Here is a 24,185-nt window from a genome sequence, read left to right on the forward strand (position 1 = left end):
GCCTGCTTCTCCCTCTGCCTCTGCCTGCCATTCTGTCTGCCTGTGCTCGCTCTCTCCCCCCCCCTCTGATAAATAAATAAAATCTTTTTTTTTTAAAGATTTTTATTTATTTATTTGACAGAGAGAGATCACAGGTAGGTAGAGAAACTGGCAGAGAGAGAGAGAGAGAACGGGAAGCAGGCTCCCTGCTGAGCAGAAAGCCCCATGTGGGACTGGATCCTAGGACCCTGAGATCATGACCTGAGCCGAAGGCAGTGCCTTAACCCACTGAGCCACCCAGGCGCCCCAAATAAATAAAATCTTAAAAAAAAAAAATTTTACCAATAGGTATATTTGCCCAAGAAGCCAAAAATGTTCAGATTTATTGCAGTAGTTCATAATAATGGAAAAACTGGAAAACCTATACAATTAGGGGTCATTGGTTGCAACCACAAAGTCAGATTCTGGCTAATTTAAGCGAAAAAGAATTTAGTCCAGGGAGGATGCTAAGCCACCACATGGAGCTGGGAAACCTGTGATCTTGCTCCATCAGAATTCCTTAGGGGCAACCCAGCTGCCTTTCCCCACCCACGCCTGGACAAATCTAACTTGTATATTATACAGTCTATCAATGCCTAGCAATAAGAAAATGGAAAAATCATGGTATATCCATATATTGATTACAGCTGTTCAAAGGAATAGCAGATGTATGTCATGAAAATATCCAAAATATATTTATAATAAAAAAAACTTAATTGCAGCTGCAGTACAACATATGGTATCAACTTATTTTTGTAAAAAAAAATTATTTTTAATTTGCATATATGTACAAACATCTGAAGAGACTGCAGATAATTTCTGGAGAATAGACATACTTGTATTTTTTAATTTCCTAAAATTAAATTTGTATTAAAAGATAAAATTAATTTGTATTACAACTTAAGACATTAAAAACACTATAGTCACATAGAAAATAATTACCCAGGTGAGAAATAAAAGACCTAAATTAGGATAGTAAAAGTGAAGATAAAGTGGAGGTTGGATACTAAGAACATTTCAGGAAGATTTTATTGACTAAGAAGATAAAGGAATGCAGACTTTTTAATTCCAGGTAACAAAACAGTGCCCACTGACAAAATTAAATCAGGAAGTACTTGGGACATAATCAATTTGAATATTCAGGTAGACATTTTTATTGGAAATTTGTATCTAGATCTAATGGAAGAAGTTATATCTGGGAATCATCCACGAAGAGTCAATAAATGAAACTTGGGAAGCTAATGAATATTATAGAGAAGTACGCAGAGAACAGTTTTCAGGGGACTGAGGGAAAGAACCAACATTGAAAACACAACTGTGAAGAAAGTCACAGAGGATAAACTCCAGGATCTTGCTATGATACTAATACTATGATATGATAGTAGTATGATGCTATTATTTTTTAATTCCACCAATCAACATCACATCCCAGAGCCATTCCAGGATAAAAACTTCCTTAATATTAACTGCCCGAGTACTGAAGAAAATGTGTTACTGAAATGTAACTTATTTCTCTGTAACTTAAAAAATAGGAGTTTTCTGTTCTTTAAATATTCAAACTGCACAGTACAATTTTAACTGAAGCTACTCTCCCAACCCTGTTTATTACCTATTATAAGTTTGTTAATGGGCAAATAAAATGCTCATAACAAATTTTTAATTATATAAAAGTATAATTCTATAACCTGCAGTTGCCAGTGATCCTCTGATTTCTCTTTCTTAGCTTCCATATAGAATGAACAATTAACAGTAATACAGGCTGAAGGAGAACAAAGGTAGTGTTGATATACAGAAGAGACAGTCTGAAACAATATTTGAAGTCACAGTTCATGTTGCTCAACAATTGCAGGCAGAAGGAATAGAGCAAAAAAAGTAAGGCTATCACAGAAAAGCCAATTTATTATTACCAAAGTTAGCTTCTCTGGAGGACTAGAGGCCACATACTAGCAGTCTCATCAATAATGTGACCATTATCTATAATCAATATTTTCAAAAATAAAATTATATACATATGTATAATGTAATACAAATATTTTTTTCTATCCTTTAGTTTCCAAAGCATGCTCATTCACATCTGATAGTACATATATCCTTTCTTGATAGACCAGGACATTCATGTTATCCCAACTACACAAAAACAGATGCAAAATAGAGTTATGTGACTTCCTTTCATTATAAGACTAATTACGTGTGATATTTATTTTTAAATCTCTTTATTTCCATCCCATCCTTTCGGCTAAACTTTATTCCTATATCTGCCCTTCTTATAGTTCCCTCTCTTGTAAAAGGTGTCATTATCCAGTGACCACAACCAAATCTTCTTCTCCATCCTCCCACCTCTAGTCATCAAGTGCTAACAAGACATCTTCCTAAATCTTTCTGGAATGGATCTCTTCTTCATCAGAATTCCCTTTTGCAAGTCCATTTCTTCATAAGTCTGACATGAAAGATTTTAATTGTTCTGCTGCAGTTTGCTCTTCTTTACTCAGTGGTGACAGCTAAAAAGAAAATGACAAAATATTTCAAAATCTTTAAAACATGTTTAATTTAATTAACTTCTACTTTTATATTTCCATAAACTCATACTATGTCTATGAGCACAAATTTTGGAAGGCAGGGATAAGAACAGATTTGGCTATCTAGATACAAGGTACTTTTCATGTCTGAGCTTTCAAAGAACTTGCAATTAAGCTGAAGAAACAAGACCAAACAGTTTAAGGATTGTCATTTTTTAATTATTTTTTTTTAACGAAACAATAGCCATTTTATTATGTTCATGGAATTGGGATCAGAAATTCAGGCAGCGCACAGTGGGGATGGCTTGTTGATGGTTCAGAGAGGAATTCAGTTGGGAAGACTTAGTAGCTGAAGGACGATTAGTATGGTTGGAGTCTGGGATCATCCAAACCTTCCTCATTTATAAATTTAGCACCCAAAATGGGGTGACTTGAAGACTTGGCCCAACCAGGCTTGTTAAGGGCTGTAGTTTAACAAAACTAAAGAAGTCGCATTTGAATGCCATATTCTAAAAGCATCTTGAAAAAGAAATGTGAACAAGATAGTCTGGAAGTTTCCTCAAAATTGGAGACTTGAGCTAAATTTTGAAGGATAATTGAGACTTTTTAGCTGCAAGTAACAGGAACACATTTCAAAATGGATTAATAATAAAATTTATTACTGCACAATAAATACAGAAAAAGTACAGACTTCAGGACTGGTTTATTTAGCAGCTCAGTTAAAGACTCATTTTTTCCACCTTATCTAATATCCTTACCTGGTGGCTTTATTCTCAGATGATTAGAAAATGGCCCGAGCAGTGCTAGGAATCATATCTATACACACTGTTTTAAAAAAGTATTTTCTCTTCCCACAGTTCTCTCAGCAGTGAGGAAACTCTTAACTTCCTACTTCCAAACTCTCCCTTCTCACATGCCATATGAGTTACAAATCCATTCCTGAACCAATGTTAGTTAAAGGAAAATCCATTCCTCTTGACAGTCAGATACCACCCCAGGAAGCTGAGGAAAGCACCAACTTTGCCTTGGGCACGAGTGAGGGATAGCACACATCTCCAGGCCAGTATCCTATCTGGCAGCAAGGGAGAACAAATGCTGAGAAAACTACCCAGCAGACAGTATCCACCAAGAGCAGGTAGGAGCAAAAGCAGAGGGGCAAAGAAAAGCCAAAAGGAAGTTTATAAAGGACTTCAACATAGCAATAACCAACAGGCTAGCTAAAATAATGGGTTAATGGGGAAATTATTGGAGATGCAGCATGAGGAATTAAAGTTACAACTCTGCCTAACTATATAGGTCATCTCTAGAGAGACTGCCAAATCTGGAACACACCATACCTACAGAGTAAGAATCTCTAGAGCAGTGCTATCCAGAATTTTCTGTGATACGGCAAATATTCTGTATCTGTGCAGTCTAATCAGTATGAAGAAATGAATTTTTAATTTTATTTAATTACTTTACATTTTAATTTATGTAGCCACATGTGGCAACTGGGCTGCCCAGCTGGTTTGGCTAATCAAGCCAACATTTACCAAAAATGTTCACATGCATAAAATGAAAAACAATCATGGGCCTTACTGAAACCCATATTGTTACAGAATGTCCCTCTTCTAACTCAAAAACAGGAAGGGGCGCCTGGGTGGTTCAATGGGTTCAAGCCTCTGTCTTAGGCTCAGGTCATGATCCCAGGGTCCTGGGATGGAGCCCTGCATCCCCCATGGGGCTCTCCACTCAGCAGGGAGCCTGCTTCCCCCACTATCTCTGCAGGCCTCTCTCCCTGTCAAATAAATAAATAAATAGTCTTAAAAAAAAAAACAAACCAGGAAATGGTTCTGGACTTTGTGAGTCCATGTTTCTCTTTGTGATAACTGTTCAAGGGATTTCAGACAATCCATTTCATAAACTTTCAAAGAATTTTTCTAGGAATCAACCAATCCAAAGCTTGTAGGAAATTTTCTTCCTGAACACAAATATTTCAGAGCATCAGTGAAATATCACACATTCTTTGTTTTTTTGTTTGTCTGTTTTGACAGAGAGAGTGCACACAAGAGGGGTAGTGGAGAAACTTAAGCAGGCTCCATGCCCAATACAGAGCCCAATGGGGGGGGTGCTCAGTCTCATGACCCTGAGGTCACAACCTTAGCCTAAGCCAAGAGTTGGACGCTTAACTGACTGCACCACCCAGCACCCAGGCACACCATTCTATTTTTAATGTCTTTTGAATTATATTTGTTTCAGGGGTTTGTTTTGTTAATTTTTATTCTGGAACAAATCTAGTTTTTGTTTGGTTTGGTTTGGTTTGGTCTTTTGGCAGTCACCTTTATAATTAAGCGTATTTAAACCTTAATAGCCTATGGGGCGCCTGGGTGGCTCAGTGGTTAAGCCGCTGCCTTCGGCTCGGGTCATGATCCCAGAATCCTGGGATCATGCCCCGCATCAGGCTCTCTGCTCAGCGGGGAGCCTGCTTCCTCCTCTCTCTCTGCCTGCCTCTCTGCCTACTCACAATCTCTGTCTGTCAAATAAATAAATAAAATCTTAAAAAACAAACAAACAAACAAACAAAAAAAAACCTTAATAGCTAGGCCACCTGGGTGGCTCAGTCCTTAAGCATCCCACTCAGTTTTGACTCAGGTCATTATCTCCAGGTTGGGGGAAGGGGGTGGGTGGAGCCCAGCATGGTTCTCCCCCTTCTGCTTAGCAAGGAGTCAGCTTTCCCTCTGCCCCTCCCCCTGCTCATATAGTCTGTCACTCTCTAAAATAAATCTTCAAAAAGAAAAACTTTAATGTCTTCATATTAACTAAAAAGATAAGGAAATACGTATTCCCTTCATTTCACCTCCTTTTCTGTTCTCATCTCCCCATTTGTTGTTTAGTATTATCAACCCATGTACTATTTTTTAATATTACCAATTCAAATATATTTTCTGTCCTTGCAAGCGAAAAACTATGCACCTTGATAAAGATTATATCAAGAAAATACCTGAACAGCTTGACTTTCTATTTCCTTTCTGTTGTCTATAAATAAAGTACCATTTGCCCTAAATAGGCTTATCCCTTTTTTGTTCTTTATGTTCCGAAAATAATTTAAAGGACTTTTTAGTTATTTTAGAAAATTTCAGAAGCTGGACTTAAGCCTTTGGCTTTCTTAAGTATTCTCACAGTTCTGTCCCTATGACTAATACATCTCGTTTTATACTTCCTTTATGAGGTCTACTTTACATATCCTTTAAACTCTGAGCTCCGGTACCTGGGTGGCTCGGTTAGTTAAGCATCTGCCTTTGGCTCGGGTCATGATCCTAGGATCCTGGGATCAAATGGCGTTTTGGGCTCCCTACTCAGCGGGGAGTCTGCTCCTCCCTCTCCCTCTGTGTGCTTGCTCTCTCTCTCTCTCTCAAATAAATAAATCAACCTTAAAAAAAAAAACCTCTGGTCTTATAGAACTATTTCTGGTTATACAACTCTCTAGAAATGGCATTCCCTTTTCTTCCACATTTTGATCATGAAAATTCCTCTAAGCTTCCTACTATCTCATTTTTAAAGTAGTATGTATAAGATCCATTATATCCAACATTCCCCGAAATGGCTACTGAATCTAAAATATGATTTCCTTGGGGCGTCTGGGTGGCTCAGTGGGTTGGGCCGCTGCCTTTGGCTCAGGTCATGATCTCAGGGTCCCGGGATAGAGCCCCACATCGGGCTCTCTGCTCGGCAGGGAGCCTGCTTCCCTCTCTCTCTCTCTCTCTGCCAGCCTCTCTACCTACCTGTGATCTTTCTCTGTCAAATAAGACACTCAGAATTGGAATGCCTCGATGGCTCAGTCGGTTGGGCATCTGCCTTTGGCTCAGGTCATCATCTCAATGTCCTGGGATGAGCCCTATATCAGGCTCCCTGCTCATTTGGGGAGCCTGCTTCTCCTTCTCCTTATGCCATTCTCTCCTGCTAGTGCTCTCTGGCTCTCTCTCCCTGTCAAATAAATAAAATCTTTAAAAAAAAAAAAAAAGAATTAAAACTCTACAAATCCAGGGGCTCCTGGGTGGCTCAACTAGTTAAGCGACTGCCTTTGGCTCAGGTCATGATCTCAGGGTCCTGGGGTCAATTCCTGTTTCAGGCTCCCTGCTCAGCGGGGAGCCTGTTTCTCCCTTTCCCTCTGCTGCTTCCCCTGCTTGTGTGCTCTCTCTGAAAAATAAATAAATAAAATCTTTAAAAAAAACACCACCACAAAAAAACTCTACAAATCCAACTTGTCAATTGAAAGCATTACCTCCAGGTCTGTTTGCTTTTGTAGCTCTTGTATCATGGTCATAGTCTTATTGACAGTAGCACAAATGCGGTTCTTAGTCTCTTTCTGCTCTGTAGTAATTGATTTAAAGCGTGCATGCAAAGTTTGATATCGAGACTTTATTGCTGACAATTCCTTTAAGAGTGTAACTGGATTTTTCTATATCAGGAAAAAAAATAATATATATATTAAATAGTGAAAAGGAAAAATTAAGCTTCTTTTAAGAATTAAAATAAATACAACACCATCCATTTAATTCTAACATTCATTTAACTGAACATTGTATTTTTTTTTTTTAAGATTTTATTTATTTGTTTAACAGACAGAGATCACAAGTAGGCAGAGAGGCAGGCAGAGAGAGAGAGGAAGAGAAAGGAAGAGAGGAAGAGGCTTCCCGCTGAGCAGAGAGCCCGATGTGGGGCTTGATCCCAGGACCCTGGGACCTTGATCTGAGCTGAAGGCAGAGGCTTAATCCACTGAGCCACCCAGGCGCCCCTGAACATTGTATTTAATTATGGAACTCTGTAACAGAGGATGGGAGGAGGGGAAAAAAGAATTATAAGACCTAGATCCTATTCTCAAGGAAATTAAAGCTTAGGTACAGAAATAACCCACACATGCACACAAAATAGAAATATTAAAATAAGCAAATAAGGTCACATTAGAAAAAAAAAGTCACATAAAATACATAACATTTGATACGTATTTCACAATAATTATACAGTATTTTAACAACACAATTCTAAATACTCAGAAGGTGAGTAAAGGAGATATTTTGATTTGTTCTTAAAGAATAAGACAATTTAAAACTACTTATAAAATTCTTAAACATACTGTTATGGGGCTAATGTATGTAGAAGTACCAATTAATTGACCTCACTGTACAAAATTCAAGCAACTTCACAAGTTACATTGGTTTTTCAAATTCATTTTAGAGTATAAATAAAAACTATTCCATAATAGACATTTGTAAAGGGTCCTTTCCACCACTTGGTAATTTACATTCCTAGATAGTTCCTTAGCAAACCCTATCATACTATTCCAAACAGGGTGCCTGGGTGGCTCAGTGGGTTAAAACCTCTTCCTTCAGCTCGGGTCATGATCCCAGAGTCCTGGGATCGCACCCCGCGTCGGGCTCTCTGCTCGGCGGGGAGCCTGCCTCCTCCTCTTGCTCTACCTGTTTTTCTGCCTGCTTGTGATCTCTGTCTGTCAAATGAATGAATAAAATCTTTAAAATATATATATACTTTTCCAAACATTCTCGACTCCCTCCAATTCCCATGCACCCTTTCTTGACACAAGACCTCACCATCTACTATACCAAGAGAACAGAAAACAGCTAGTACAAACTCCATCTTTCTGCGTTTTCCTCTCTAAAAGAAAAACACCATAGACATTCTGATCCCTGCTCTGCCTGTAGTACTACCACTATTATTGTTGTTTCATCCCCAAATCCTGCAGATCCTTCAATTTCCTATATTTCTATGACCTTTTCAATATCTCCCTTTGCTTTTTGTTTTCCAATGAAGTTTTTATATATTTTTTTTTAGTAATTTCTACATCCAATCTGGGGCTTGAACTCACAACCCTGAGATCAAGATTCACATGCTCCTCCAACTGAGCCACCCAAGTACCCCTCAATATCTCCCTGTGTACAGACTTCAAATATGAATAGATGTTCCCCATGCTGGAAGGAAATAAAGTCCTTCTTTTGACTCTGTTGTTGCTTCGAAATCCGTTTTATTCTTCTCACTCCATTTCCACCAGCCTACTAGGTCATATAAATACACATCCCTAATTTAACACTACATAGACTAGTATCTTTTGCCAAATTAGTGCAAACAATCAAAAGGTAGGATTGCCAAATAGCATATAATTCTGATGCCCTTCCTTATGCCTCTCTTATTTCCTTCATGTTCCTATCTTCTTAAAATGAACTCTTGATTTCTATAAAACTATACTATCTTGGTTAGCTTCCTACTCTACAGATTATATCCTTCAGGGGCCCTATCTCATGGCTGTGGCAAAGACTTCATTTATGGTCCTCTTTTCCCTGTTTCTTTGGAGATTTTTAAGTTTCTGATGATGGAAATAGTAAATAAAAATGATTCCCACAGGAACGGAAAAAGAAGAGAAAATCTAACTTTAAGACTGTTGAAATAATTCTGTAAGGGATGATCAAGACCTAGCATGAGCAATAGAAGTAGGACAGAAACAAAAGAGAGACCCCATGAAAACATTTTAAAAGATCTTAGTGGTATATCTGATGTGAGCAAAGGAATAACAAATGACAACAAATATATCATGCAGTATATAAAGGAACGTGTATATTAGATGCCTACTACTCAGTGTATACCCCAATGATATTGAGACCTGTCCTCTCACCTTCAGAGCTATACTTCCCATCATGTTTCTAGATGCTACACATTGTACTGGATGAAAGAAATACAGTAGAAAAACTGAGAAATACAGTCAAAATGAAAACAGGAAAGAAAAGATAAGAAAAATGGAGGATAGATCCAAGAAGTTCAATATCTCACTGAGATAAAAACATAAAAGAGGTTTTTCCTCTGAATATTCATTTCTTATGAATACAAAAGGTAAGTAAAGTTATAAAATTTCAAATGCATGAGAATATCTATTCCATAACCATTAAATGACCATAAAATATTCTGAAAGTTCTAAGAGAGATGGGTTCAGGAAGGGGGGGGTGATAAAATAAGGAGGAAGACACAATTAGAACAGCATCAACTTTTCAACAGAACACTGAAAGCTAAAACACACACATACACATAAAACAGTGATGTTAAAGTTAAGAGAAAATAATCTCATCTGGAATTCCATACTCAACCAACCATCCATCAACTAAAAGATTAAATAAAGGTTAAATAAAGAAATTTCCGAATTATTCATTATCTCAAAAAGTTAGCCTTTTGAGTACTCTTCCTCAGGAAACTCTAAAGGATATGCTTCATCTGATCAAGGAAATGAACCAAGAAAGAAGACGACATTTGATCCAAACCAGAAGTAAAACAAAGAGAATTACTGAAATGATGGTTAAGAAATCCCAGAAACACACCCACACAGGCGGTCTATAAGCAAGAGCACAGATACCACTGGGAAAGATGTGGAAGAAAATTAAACTCAGGGATCATGTGATATGTCGGGTAATGTCGAGAAGAGTTTTACAGTTCTTTTAGAGAAGTCTGGGGTTGGGGTGCTTACATGGCTCTGTCAGTTAAGTGTCTGACTCTTGATGTTGGCTCAAGTCATGATAATCTGGGTCCTTAAATCAAGTCCTACACTGGGCTCTGTGCTCAGCCGGGAATCTGCTTGAGATTCTCCCCCGCTCTCCCTGTCCCTCCCTCGGCTTGCACACACTCTTTCTTGAATAAATAAATAAGTCCTTTTTTAAAAAGGCCAAATGAAATAATGATACATGCATAGAAAAGCTAGGCAAACTGGATGGAAAAAAGAAACAATTATTAGCTCCAGAAAAACAAAAACAAACTGTATAAAAAAGGAAAAGCAAACATAGTATATTACATGACTGATAGAAGCAATATTTGCAGAGTAATAACTGCTGTGATCTGAATGAGTCTCTCCAAAAGTCATTTTTTTTTTATTTCTTTGAAGTTTGTTTATTTTTTTAGTAATCTCTATACCCAACATGGGGCTTGAACTCATTATCTCAAGATCAAGAGTCATATGCTCTTCTGACAGAGCCAGCCAAATGCCTATCAAAATCATTTTTTGAGGGGCACCTGGGTGGCTCAAATGGTTAACTGACTGCCTTTGGCTCAGGTCATGATCCCAGGATCAAGCCCCACATCTGTCTCCACCTGCTCTGTGGGGAGCCTGCTTCTCCCTCTCCCTCTGCCTGCCACTACCCCTGCTTGTGATCAAATAAATAAATAAAATTCATTTGTTGAAACCAAATCTCTTGTAATTAGGAGGTGAGTTGTTTGGGAGGCGATTACATCATGAGGGCAGAGCCACCATAAATGAGATTAGCACTCCGATGGAAGAGATCTTCTGCTATAGAATACAACCGAAAGTCTGTGACCCAGAAGAGGGGCCCAACCTATCTATGATGGCACCCCGATCACAGACTTCTGACCTCCAGAACTGTGAAACTAACTTTGTTTGCTTATAAGGTAGCTAATCTGTGATATTTTGTTACAGCACCCCAAGTGGACTAAGTCATTATAATATAAACACTGAATATGGATATAGCAAGAAATTGTGAAGATGGAGGTAAGTATGGGTAGTAAAGTATTTAATCTTTATCTTTGATAGCAAGAAGTTATTTTAACAACAACAGCTAAAATATAGTGCATACTCTGGACCAAACTGTTTTAAATATATTACATGTATTACTAATTTTATCCTCTTTCAATCTATAAGCAGATAGTATTATCCCCATTTTACAGACAAAGAAACTAAGTACAGGGGTTAATTGATTTGCATAAGTCACAATGCAGATCTCAGATTTGAACCAGAATAGCCAGTATCCAGGAAATCAATTTCAGATGGGGGGGGAGGGGAATAGCAACACAAGCATACAATTTTTTCTTTTTTTTTTTTTTTTATTTGACACACATAGAGAGCAAGCCAGCACAAGTAGGGGGAGTGGAAGAGAAAGAAGCAGGCCCTCCACTGAGCAGAGAGTCTGATGCAGGACTCAACCCCAGGACCCCAAGATCATGGCCTGAGCCAAAGGCAGTCGCTTAACCAACCGAGCCACCCAGGCGCCCCAACACAAGCGTACTCTTTAGAAATATGAAGGTAAATACAAGAAAATGCTGAAATAAGGTGGTGACCTAACTGAGGGTGGTAAAGTATGAAACAAGGAATTATTGATTCATTATATGCTTTATACTTCTGTGACTTTTCAAATTATTTGCAAAAATTAATTTGACAAAAATAAGTTTAAATTTGGGAGGAAAATTTGTATGAAGGTAGAGGAGATCAGCTGTGAGGTAATAGTAGATTATGCAAATATAAATGATCTTGTAGGTAACTAGAATGAGGCTCAGTTGTGAATTTCCCAGAGACCTATACATATAAATCAGAAGAATGATGAATTCCCAAACACAAATTCATAGGGGGGAAAAAAAAGTGACAAGAACTAAAATTCATAGAGAAAAAAATGTAGCCAGTATACTAATCCTTCAGGATCCACCAAGCTAGGAAAAGAAAGGATTGGTGAACAAGGCATAAGGAATAAACAGCCATAGAGCTAAGAGTTAGGATAGGGTAATTAGGCAATTACTATACAACGTATTGTTGTGACATTAACTGGATCTAATAAACTTGATATGGCAATGATGAATTCAGGGTAACTAGATTTTACAACTGAGCATCTTAACACAGAAGAAAAAAGTTTTGTGCACATAGCGTGTTTTGTCTGAGTGATTGGCTGCTTGGGAGTCACAGTGTCCTTCCATCAGTGTTTGTAAACTACCTGCACTTTATTTAATTTTGTGCCTATAACACTTCAATTCCTTTAGGGTTTTTTTATTGTAAGTGGATGATCATTTATGACAGGTCATAAGAATATACAAGATGTGCTTGGGTAATGATAGTGCTAATGATGAAGGAAAAGAAAAAACCAATATGGGGCGCCTGGGTGGCTCAGTTGGCTAAGTATCTGCCTTCAGGTCTTGATTCCGGAGTCCTGGGATCGAGCCCCACATTGGGCTCCCTACTGTGTATGGGGAGCCTGCGTCTCCCTCTCCCTCTGCCCCCCACTTGCTTGTGCTTGCTCTCTCTCTCTGTCAAATAAATAAAATCTTTATCCATTCCTCTGTAGAAGGGCATCTTGGCTTTTTCCACAGTTTGGCAATTGTGAACATTGCTGCTATGAACACTGGGGTACATATGGCCCTGACTGGAGGAGATTATGCTGAGTGAAATAAGTCAGGCAGAAAAAATCAATTATCATATGGTTTCACTCACTTGTGGAGCATAAGGAATAACATGGAGGACATTAGGAGAAGGAAAGGAAAAGTGAATTGGGGGAAATTGGAGGGGCAGATGAACCATGAAAGACTGTGGACTCTGAGAATCAAACTGAGGATTTGGGAGAGGAGGTGGGGTAGGGGGATGGGTGAGCCTGGTGGTAGGTATTAAGGTCACATATTGCATGGAACACTGGGTGTGGTGCATAAACAATGAATCTGGAACACTGAAAAAATAAAAATTTTTTAAACAGAGCAAAATTCATGATTGCAAAGAGCAACAGAAAAAAATAAATAAAAATAATAAATAAAATCTTAAAAAAATACAATGAAATAAAGAAAAGAAAAACCAATACGTGAGCAAAAAGCTCAACACAGTTAAGTCTTTTAAAAGAAATAAAAGGAAACATGCCATTAGTTGTATTATAAATTTAAAAGACCTACAGGAAAAATGCTCAGAAAAGCAAATAAAATTATCTTTCTACAAGTGAAGAACACAGTAACAGAAGCTTGTAATTTACTGTATCTTTATATCTGATTCTATGTAAAATTGTTGACTTTTATGCAGAACTACTGATAGATTCAAAATCACAGTATAATAAAGATAAGCAGCTAAACAAAATTATATGTATGTATGTGAATATGAATATACACACACAGACACATCATAGTGGTTATTACACAGCAATGTTCACTGAGCATTTATTGCCACTATCATCATGTAGAGCTATTAGAAGTTAGTAAAGTGGTTGTTTATTTTCCTGTTCCTTGGTGTTTATATATATATATTATATTTATATAAAATCATTAGAACTATGTCAGTGAAATCTACAAACATTAAGATCATGGTTTTCTTCCTAAATGTCACACACAATAAAGGGAGTTACTGGATAAATATTTTAAGTGTTTGAAGTTAAAGTTCTTCAAAACTTGACAGAGAATTACCATATGATCTAGCAATTCCACCTCTAGGTATATATATATATTGAAGAACTGAAAACAAGGACTCAAAAAGATAAACATATACCCAGTATGCAAAAACACAATACCCAGAAGATGGAAGCAACCCAACTGTTCACTGACAGGCAAATGGATTTTAAGAATGAGATATCAATAGATAGATAGATATGATGGAATATTATTCAGCCTTAAAAAGGAGGGAAATTATGATACATGCTACACCATGGATGAACATTGAGGACATTACATTAAATGAAATAACCCAGCCACAAAAAGACAGATATATGACTCCACTTAGATAAAGTACCTAGAGTAGTCAAGTTACTACAGAAGAGAGTAGAATGATGGTTGCCAGGGATTGAAGGGAGTGGGGAATGGAGGGTTATTGTTTAATGGGGGCAGAATTTCAGTTTGGAAAGATGAAAAAGTTCTGGAGATGGTCATGATGGCTCCATAACAATGTGACTGTAATTAATATAACTGAACTGTGTACTCAAAAATGGTTAAAATTATACATTTCATGTCACATATATTTTACAATGGAAAAACAAACTAAGAATGTAAAATACTACAACTGCTTTGGAAAGCAATTAGGCAGTTCCTCAAAATATTAAGCAATATTTAATATTACCCAATATTTTAATATTACCCAAGCTACTCTTGGGTATAAAACTAGGAAACGAAAGGAAATGTCTACACAAAAACTTGTACATGAATGTTTATAGTAGCATTATCAAAATAGACAAAAGGAGAAACAACCAAACTATTAACTGATGAATAAGAAAATATGGCATAGCCATACAATATTATTCCTATAAAAAGGAATGAAGTGGGGTGGCTCAGTCCGTTAAGTGTCTTGACTCTTGATTTCAGCTCAGGTCCTGACTTAGGGTCTTGAATTCAGGTCCCACAGTGGGCTCCACCCTGGGCAGGAGTCTACTTACCAAAAAAAAAAAAAAAAAAAAAGGAATGAAGTACTGATTCATGCTAGAGCATGGATGAACCTTTAAAACATTCTAGTGAAAAAAGCAAGACATAAAAGGCCACATATAGGGAATAGGGATGCCTAGATGGCTCAATTGGTTAAACATGCCTTCAGCTCAGGTCACGATCCCAAAGCCCTGGGATCAAGTCCTGCATCGGGCTCCTTTCTCGGCCAGGAGTCTACTTCTCCCTCTGCCTGCTGCTCTCTCTGCTTGTGTGCTCACTTACTCGCTTGCTCTAACAAATAAATAAATAAAATCTTTTTTTTTTCAAGGGCCACATGTTGTGATTCCATTTATATGGCATGTTCAGACAGCAAATCTAGAGACTGTACAGACAGAAAGTAGATGGTGGTCATGGCTGCACAACTCTGTGAATCTAAAAACCATAGAACTATACATTTTTAAAGGATGAATTTCATGGTATGTAAATTATAGCTCAATAAAGCAGTTTTTTTTAAAGGAAACTTGTATAAGAGAAGAATAACTGAAAGTAGAACAAAGATGAGGGATAGAAGGTGGAGGAAAAGTGGAAGCACCATATGAAATGTTTTCTACTTAGTACCTGAAATATATTGACTCAGATGAGTCCTGTGGACAGTCATTAGGCAATATCACTGGACCAAACTGGTTGGTTGATCTTCAGTCAAAGAGAAAAAGAGGAAAAGACAAAGAAAAAGTCAACACACTTAAGGAACTAAAACAGTTCAAACTATACTCCCACAGAACTCTAGGATTAGAATCTAACAGTAAAATCTGAACATTCACAATGATTTCCCAATTTTATGTAAAATGTTATTTTAAGACTACTATGAAAAATTATATACTAAAAAATTGGACAACCCAGAAGAAATGGATAAATTTCTAGGATTTTCTACTCTTCCAAAACTGAATCAAGAAGAAATAGAAAAGTTGAACAGACTGACTACTAGCAATGAAATTGAATCATAATCAAAAAATTCTCACTGGGGCGCCTGGGTTAGTGTAGTTGATTAGGTGTCCAACTCTTGGTTTCAGCTTAGGTCATGATCTCAGGGTCATTACATGGAGTCTTGTGTCAAGCTCCATGCTCAGCATGGAATCTGCTTAAGACTCTCTCATCCATGGAGCAGCTGGGTGGCTCATTAGGTTGAGAATCCAACTCAATTTCAGCTCATGTCATGGTACTGGGGTCATGGGATCCAGCTGCATGTCAGGCTCCATACTCAGCAGTGAGGAATCTGCTTGAGATTCTTTCTCTCCCTCTGTCCCTCCCCCTGCACTCGTTCTCTCTTTCTTTCTCTCAAATAAATAAAATTAAAAAAAAAAAAAAGACTCTCTCCCTCTCCTGCTCTCATTTTCTTTCTCTAATAAATAAATAAATCTTAAAAATAAATTTAAAACTCCCACCAAACAAAGTCCAGGACCAGATGGATTCACAGGTGAATGCTACCAAGTATTTAAAGAGTTAATACCTATTCTCCTCAAACTATTCAAAAAAAAAAACAGAAGAAGGAAAACTTCTAAATATATTCTACAAGGCAAAATCTACCTTGATACCAAAACCAAAACCAAAAAAAAAAGAAAAAAAAAAAAGAACTCACTACAGGGCAATATCCCTGAAGAGCATAGATGGAAAAATCCTCAACAATGTATCAAAAACCACACTCAAAACTATATTAAAAGGATTATTCACCAAATAGTATTTATTCTAAGGATGCAAGGATGGTTCAGTAATTGCAAATGAATCAATGTCATGTATCAAATTAACTAAATAGGGAAAGGAAAAAAATCCTATCTCAATGTTACAGAAAGAGCATATTACAAAATTCACCATCCATTCATAAAAACTCAACAGTTTTTAGTTTCAAGAGTTTAAAGAGAACATAGCTCTACATAATAAAGACCATATATGACAAACGACAGCTAACATCTAAGAGCTAAAAACTGAGAGCTTTTCCTCTAAGCTCAGAAACAAGACAAGGATGTTCATCCAATCTTGCCACTTTTAGCCAACATAGTACTGGAAGTCCTAATCACAGCAATCAGACAACAACAAGAAATAAAAGGCATCCAAACTGGAAGAAGTAAAACTGCCATTATTTGCAAATGACATACTATACATTCCAAGAAACTACTGGAATAACTTAATTCAACAAAGTTAAAGGACACAAAATTAATAAAGAGAAATCTATTGCATTTTTATATACTAATGATGAAATAGCAGAAAGAGAAATAAGAAAACAATTCCAGGGGCACCTGGGTGGCTCAGTGGGTTAAGCATCCTACTCATGATTTCAGCTCAGGTCATGATCTCATGGGTTGTGAGACTGACACACAAACAGCCAACAGACACATGAAAAGATACTCAGTATCACTAATCATCAGAGACATGCAAATCAAAACTGCAGCAAGACAACACCTTTTATCTGTCAAATTGGCTAGACTCAAAAGGACAAGAGGGGCACCCGGTTGGCTCAGTCAGTTAAGCATCTGGCTTCAACTCAGGTCATGATCCCAGAGTCCTGGAATCAAGCCTCAGGCCAGGTTCCCTGATTAGCAGGAGAGTCTACTTCTCCCTCTCCCTCTGCTGCCAACCCCACTTGTGCTCACTCTCTCTCAATAAATAAATAAAACCTTAAAAAGAAAAGAAAGACAAGGGGCGCCTGGGTGGCTCAGTGGGTCAAGCCGCTGCCTTCAGCTCAGGTCATGATCTCAGGGTCCTGGGATCGAGTCCCGCGTCGGGCTCTCTGTTCAGCAGGGAGCCTGCTTCCCTCTCTCTCTCTGCCTGCCTCTGTCTACTTGTGATTTCTCTCTGTCAAATAAATAAATAAAATCTTTAAAAAAAAAAAAAGAAGAAAGACAAGAAATAACAAGTGTTTATGTGGAAGTAGAGAAAAAGGAACCTTCATGCACTGCTGGTAGAAATGCAAATTGGTGCAACCACTGTGGAAAACAGCATGGAGGTTTCTCAAAAAATTGAAAATAGAAATACCATATGATCCAGTAATTCCACTACTACTGGGTATTTACCCAAAGAAAATAAATAGACACACAAGAAAACAAAAACACTCTTAGTAAAAAGATATATGCACACCTATGTTTATTATAGCATTACTTAGAATAGTCAAGATGTAGAAGCAACCTAAGTGCCCACTGATAGATGAATAGATAAAGAAAATGTGGTATATATGTACAATGTAATATTAGTCAACCATAAAAAAGAATGAGATCTTGTCATTTGGAACAACATGGCTGGACCTGGAGGGTATTATGCTAAATGAAATAAGTCAGACATAGAAAAATAAATACCATATGATTTTGCTTATATGTAGAATCTAAAAAACAAACAAATAAACAAAAAACCCCAAATGAACAAACAAAGTAGAAACAGAATGAGAACAAACTGGTAGCTGCCCAGGAGAGGGGGATGAGGGGATAAGCAAAACGGACAATGGGAGTACATGGTACAGGCTTCTAGTTACAGAATGAAAAAATCCTGGGATGAAATGTACAGCATAGCAAATATAGTCAATGGTATTGTTATAGTGTTGTATGGTGAGATATGGTAAAGCTACAGTTACGGTGAAAATAGCATAATGTATAGAGTTGTCCAACCACTATATTGTATACCTGAAACTACGGTAACATTGTGTATCAACTATACTTCAATTAAAAGACAATGTCATTCAAAAGAAATGAAATCTTGCCATTTGCAACGACATGGATGGACCCAGACGTGGATGGACCTAGAGGGTATTATGCTGAGCGAAATAAGTCAATCAGAGAAGACAATTATCATATGATCTACCTAATATGATCTCCCCAGCAACATGGGGGGTTTGGGAGGTAGGGAAGGAAAAAATGAAAAAAGATGGGATCGAGAGACTCTTAATCTCACAAAACACACTGAGAATTGCCAGGGAAGAAGGGGGGTTGGGTTATGGACATTGGGGAGGGTATGTGCTAAGGTGAGTGCTGTGAAGTGTATAAGCCTGACGATTCACAGACCTGTACCCCTGGGGCTAATAACACATTATATGTTAATTAAAAAAAAAAAGACAATGTCTTTACAGGGGTGTGGGGGGGGGACGACACATTATTTTAATTTGTATTTCTACCAAATCCAAAATAATTCTTAAGTACATAAAAATTTTCTTAAAACTATATGATATTTATCTGCTGTCAAAGATTTAACATTAATGCTCTAAGTAGTCAATTACTATTAATGACAATGCTTAAAAACTTGTTTGCTTTAAACAAAATTGTTGGGGTGCCTGAGCGGCTCAGTCAATTAAACGTCCAACTCTTGATTTTGGCACAAGTCATGATCTTGGGGTGATGGGATCAAGCCCCTTGTTGGGCTCCATGCTAAGCAGAGATTCTGCTTAAGGTTCTCTGTCCTCTCCCTCTCTCTCTCTCTGCCCTTCCCCCCAGTTCTCTCTCTCAAATAAATAAAAATATCTTTGAAAAAATTGCTTTTATCTCCATGGGCATGTGTACATGTAGTTATAATTTTATGGAACATAAATGGAGTTAATATTTCAATCAATCTAAAGTTAGAATAACTAAGTATATAATTTTATGCAAAAATCACAGTTCATGTAACAAATTTATAGTGTATCATTGTCTTCCTCAGAAAATATCATAACTATCATAGTTTCTCCCTTCTTTTTAACAACCACTCTACAGGTATCTATATTCTCTCTCAGATTTCAGAGGCTTCCATAGTGGTTTATACCTCTGAATTCAATAATTCTTGATGATTAAGCATTAAAAAAAAGAGTAGCCACACATTTCCTTGACTGCAGGTATAATCTCTTGAGTATACTGTGACCAACCTTTTAAACATGAAAATATTTTAAGATTCTGTATATTTAGTACTTAATAATTTAACTTATAATATATTACTATTAAAAATGCTATCAGAAAATCTTTTAATAAAATTATCTGTTAAAAATAGATTTCTTTTGAGGTTACCTTGCCTGCTGTAACAGGATGATCAGTCTTGATTTCATATTCCAGCCTGTATTGAATGTAATCCAGATCAGAGTCAGCTTTCTGGAACTGAAGATCAGCACAAATAATATTTTTGTGAACCAAAAGACATATCAATAAACATGATACTGTTAACTATTCTTCTTTTTTCCTCTTTTTTTTTTTTTTTTAGTATTTCAATAATGAGAAATACACTAATTTGGTAAATATGGAAATAGAAAAGTACATAAAACCTCCATCATCTATAAGACCTGTGTTCTATTAAAAATTTAAAAACTAGTTAACATTTTGAAAATGCATTTAAATGTTGAAAATGTTTCTCTATGCATCTCTCTTATTTTTAGAACCAAAATTAAGACACCAAGCAAATACTGTCACATATTAATACAAGAACTAACAATGGTTTCCAAAATTCCCAGGGTTGACAAACTCATCACTGAGGCAGCGTTTTTCTACCTTTGGTACGAAATGTGCAAGGTAAAACACAAAACAAATTTCTTTTCAGGGATACCTGCAATTTTACCATTATCTGCAACTCCATTAAACAGTGAACTACAAGTATTTGTCACATAGACCAATATTACAGACCTTAAAGAGACAGGAATTATACAAGGAAAGCTACATACAGTATAAGAGTAGCAATCTAAATTATCCCAGTTTACTGAACCTGGGTCCCAGCCTGGGACCTTGATGTGCAGTAAACCCCAAACAGAGAATAAAATACTCTATGATTACCAAAATTCTATCTTTACAACCAAAAACTTTTGGAACAGAAAAAGAAGAAAAAGAGACAGTTATTATTTTAAATTTTTTTCTAAGAATCTGAAACTGATTTGCATCTCTAACAGTAGAGTTGCCATAAACCAGAAAAATATATTAGGTCTTAATTTAAAACAGCACCTCAAAACAAAACAAATAGTACTTAAAATGTCTTTCAGAAAAGGGTACCTGGGTGGCTGAGTCAGTTGAGTGTTCAACTCTTGTTTTCAGCCCAGGTCATGAACTGAGTGTCATGGAATCCAGCCCTGAGTGGGACTCCAAAGTCAGCATAAATTCTCTCCCTCTTCCTCTGCCCCTACCCAAAATAAAATAAATAAATAAAATCTTTTTAAAAAAATGTTTTTCAAAAATGAAGGCTTTTCATTTGCTTATATAATTGTTAGATTAGATACTATGATTAAACTATCCAATAATTAGATTTCATTAAGCAGACTAATAATAACTACATATAGGGGTGCCTGAGTGGCTCAGTTGTGTAACTGTCTGATTTCCACTCAGGTCATGATCCTGGGGTCCTGGGATCAAGCCCTATCTCGGGCTCCCTGTTTGGCAGGGGAGTCTGCTTCTCCGTTCCCCTTTGCCCCGGCTCATGTGTACTCTGTCTCTCTCACTCACTCATTCTCTCCCTCTCTCAGATAAATAAAATCTTTAAAAAAATTAAGGGGCACCTGGGTGGCTCAGCTGGTTAAGCGTCTGCCTTCAGCTCAGGTCATGATCCCAGGGTCCTGGGATGGAGTCCCACATTGAGCTCCCTGCTCAGTGGGGAGCCTGCTTCTCCCTCTACCTTTAGCCCCTGCTCGTGATCGCTCTCTCTCTCAAATAAATAAAATCTTTAAAAAAAAATTTTTTTTTAATAATTACCATATACGTACATGTATATATATAAAAGAAAATTCCTGGGGCACCTGGCTGGCTCAGTCAGTAGGGCACACAACTCTTGATCTCAAGGGTCCTAAATTCAATCCCAAATTGGGTGGAGAGCCTACTTAAAAAAAATTTTTAGGGGCGCCTGGGTGGCCCAGTGGGTTAAAGCCTCTGCCTTCAGCTCAGGTCATGGTCCCAGGGTCCTGGGATCCAGCCCTGAATCGGGTTCTCTGCTCAGCAGGAAGCCTGCTTCCCTTCCTCTCTCTCTCTCTCTGCCTGGCTCTCTGCCTGCTTAAAAATAAATAAAATATATTTTTTTAAATTTTTAATTAAAAAATTTTAAAAAGGGGCGCCTGGGTGGCTCAGTGGGTTAAAGCCTCTGCCTTCAGCTCAGGTCATGATCCCAGGCTCATGGGATCAAGTGCCATCCACCTGGGCTCCACACTCAGCCAGGAGTCTGGTTAGCTCTCTCTCTCCCTCTCCCTCTGCCCCTCCCATCCTAAAATAAATAAATCTTAAAAAAAAAAAATTTTTTTTTCAAAAAAATGGGCAAAAGAAGGGCATCTGTCTGGGTAGCTCAGTGAGTTAAGGGTCAGCCTTTGTCTCCAGTCATTGTCCCAGGGCTCTGGGATAAAGCCCCAAGTCAGGTTCCCTGATCAGCAAGGAATCTGCTTCTCCTTCTCCCTCCACTCCCCCTGACCTCGACTCATGCTTGGTCTCTCTCTCTCTCAAATAAAATCTTAAAAAAAAAAAAATGGGCAGATGACATGAACAGACATTTATCCAAGGAAGACATACAGATAGCAAACAGATTCATGAAAATATGCTCAACATTACTCATCATCAGGGAAATGCAAATCAAAACCACAATGAGACATCACTCCATACTTGTCAGAATGGCTAAAACAAAAAATTCAAGAAACAAGTGCTGGTGAAGATACAGAGAAAAAGGAACCCTTGTGTTGGTGGGAATGCAAACTGGTGTAGCTGCTGTGGAAGACGGTATGGAGGTTCCTCAAAAAGTTAAAAATAGAACTACCTTACAATCCAGTAATTTCACCACTGACTGTTTATCCAAAGAATACATAAACACTAATTCAAGAGAATACGCACATCCCTATGTTTACTGCAGCATTATTTATAATAGCCAAACTATGGAAACAGTCCAAGCATCCACTGATAAATGAACTGATAAAGAATATGTGATATATGGGGTACCTGGGTGGCTCAGTCAGTTAAGCATCTGCATTATGCGCAGGTCATGATCTCAGGGTTCTGGGATTGAGACCCAAAGCAGGCTCCCTGCTCAGCATGGAATCTGCTTTTCCCTCTCCCTCTGTCCCTCTTCCCTGCTTGTGCTTGCTTTCTTTCTCAAATAAATAAATAAAATCTTGAAAAAAAAAGAGTATGTAATAGATAGATAGAATGGAACATTATTTGGTTGGTCATGAAAAAAGAATGAAATCTTGGCATTTCCAACAACATGGACAGAACTAAAGAGTATAATACTTGGTGAAATAAGTCAATCAGAGAAAGAAAAATACCATATAACTTCACTCATATGTGGAATTTAAGAAACAAAACAAACGAACAAAGGGAAAAAAGAGAGAGAGAGAAACCAAAAAACATAATTAGTGAGCAAATACACTGTTACGGTGGGGGGGGGGGTATGGGTGAAACAGGTGAAGGGTATCAAGCATACACTTTCATCCTGATAATAATTGAGTAATACACAGAACTGCTGAGTCACTGTTTTACACCTGAAAGTAATATAGACATGTATGTTAACTATGCTGAAATTTAAAAAAAATCTCTGTTCTAGGAGCTCTTAACTTGTTTATGAAACAGAAATTCTTAAGCCTGTGTGTTTTGAAAGATTCCCTGATGAGCAGGGAGCCCAAGGAGGGGCGCAATCCCAGGATCTGAACAGAAGGCAGACACCCAACCAAATGAGACACCCAGGCAGCCCCCATGTGTGTTTTTTAACTTGATATTTTAACTCTTCTTAAAGTTTAACTACCATAATCCCAAAGACCATTTAACAATATCTTCTTTTCAAGATAGCTGTTTTAGCTATGGCTTCCTATAATACCTGGTGGTCCACAATGTATTAAAATCATCAAACAGGGGGGCGCCTGGGTGACTCAGTGGGTTTAGCCACTGCCTTCGGCTTGGGTCATGATCTCGGGGTTCTGGGATCAAGTCCCGCGTTGGGCTCTCTGCTCAGCGGGGAGCCTGCTTCCCTCTCTCTCTCTCTCTCTGCCTGCCTCTCCATCTACTTGTGATCTCCCTGTCAAATAAATAAATAAAATCTTTAAAAAAAAAAATCATCAAACAATATCAATAATAAATCGTTCCTGCTTTTAAGTAACTTCTATTTTAGCAAGATACCAAAGAGTGTGCTTCCAATCAATGATGATAGAATCAGCTAAATTTTAAAATATGTTTATAAACCAATTGTTAAACACAGGCACAACTAAAAATTACATAAATTTACCAGTAAACAAATTGTTAAAAACAAATACTCAAAAATTATAACTTCCTAATGATTTTACTATTATATATGCTCTTGAGATCCACCACATGTACATAATGAAAATACTATATCATGTGCTACTGTGCATGTCTTCCCAACTTCACTTTCAATCATGCTAGAAGCTTGCAAATGGCCAAGGTGGAAATATTTACACCAAGGAAATTGGAAAATGCTAAATTCAGGATTTCCTACCTCCTCCTCCCCCTAACTGCATTTATATGTACACTTCTGCTTTCAAAAAACTTTTTTAAATTCCATCCCCCCTTAAGTAATGGGCCCACATTTCTATTGGAAAAATATTTCAGAAGA

At 37.4% G+C, this 24,185-nt stretch overlaps 1 protein-coding gene across 4 annotated transcripts in view; it reads right to left on the reverse strand.

Annotated features, from left to right (window-relative positions):
• Positions 1-328: 328 nt before the first annotated feature.
• Positions 329-24,185, reverse strand: part of SKA2 (spindle and kinetochore associated complex subunit 2) — a 38,314-nt gene continuing 14,457 nt past the window's right edge. Inside the window, exons 3-5 of one of the 4 annotated variants that reach the window (XM_045070211.1) lie at positions 19,679-19,765; positions 15,285-15,359; positions 329-2,516 (exon numbers count right to left, since the gene is read on the reverse strand). In XM_045070211.1, the coding sequence (XP_044926146.1) occupies positions 2,504-2,516; positions 15,285-15,359; positions 19,679-19,765 (175 nt within the window). In that variant the 3' untranslated portion in view covers positions 329-2,503. Of the gene's footprint in view, positions 2,517-6,795; positions 6,973-15,284; positions 15,360-19,678; positions 19,766-24,185 lie in introns of those variants that run through there. The other 3 variants (XM_013053650.2, XM_045070209.1, XM_045070210.1) reach the window with 3 other exon arrangements.

The sequence above is a fragment of the Mustela putorius genome, unplaced genomic scaffold (genome assembly GCF_011764305.1).
Source record: "Mustela putorius furo isolate JIRA1106 unplaced genomic scaffold, ASM1176430v1.1 tig00003962_pilon_pilon_pilon, whole genome shotgun sequence".
Classification (NCBI taxonomy): Eukaryota; Metazoa; Chordata; class Mammalia; order Carnivora; family Mustelidae; genus Mustela; species Mustela putorius.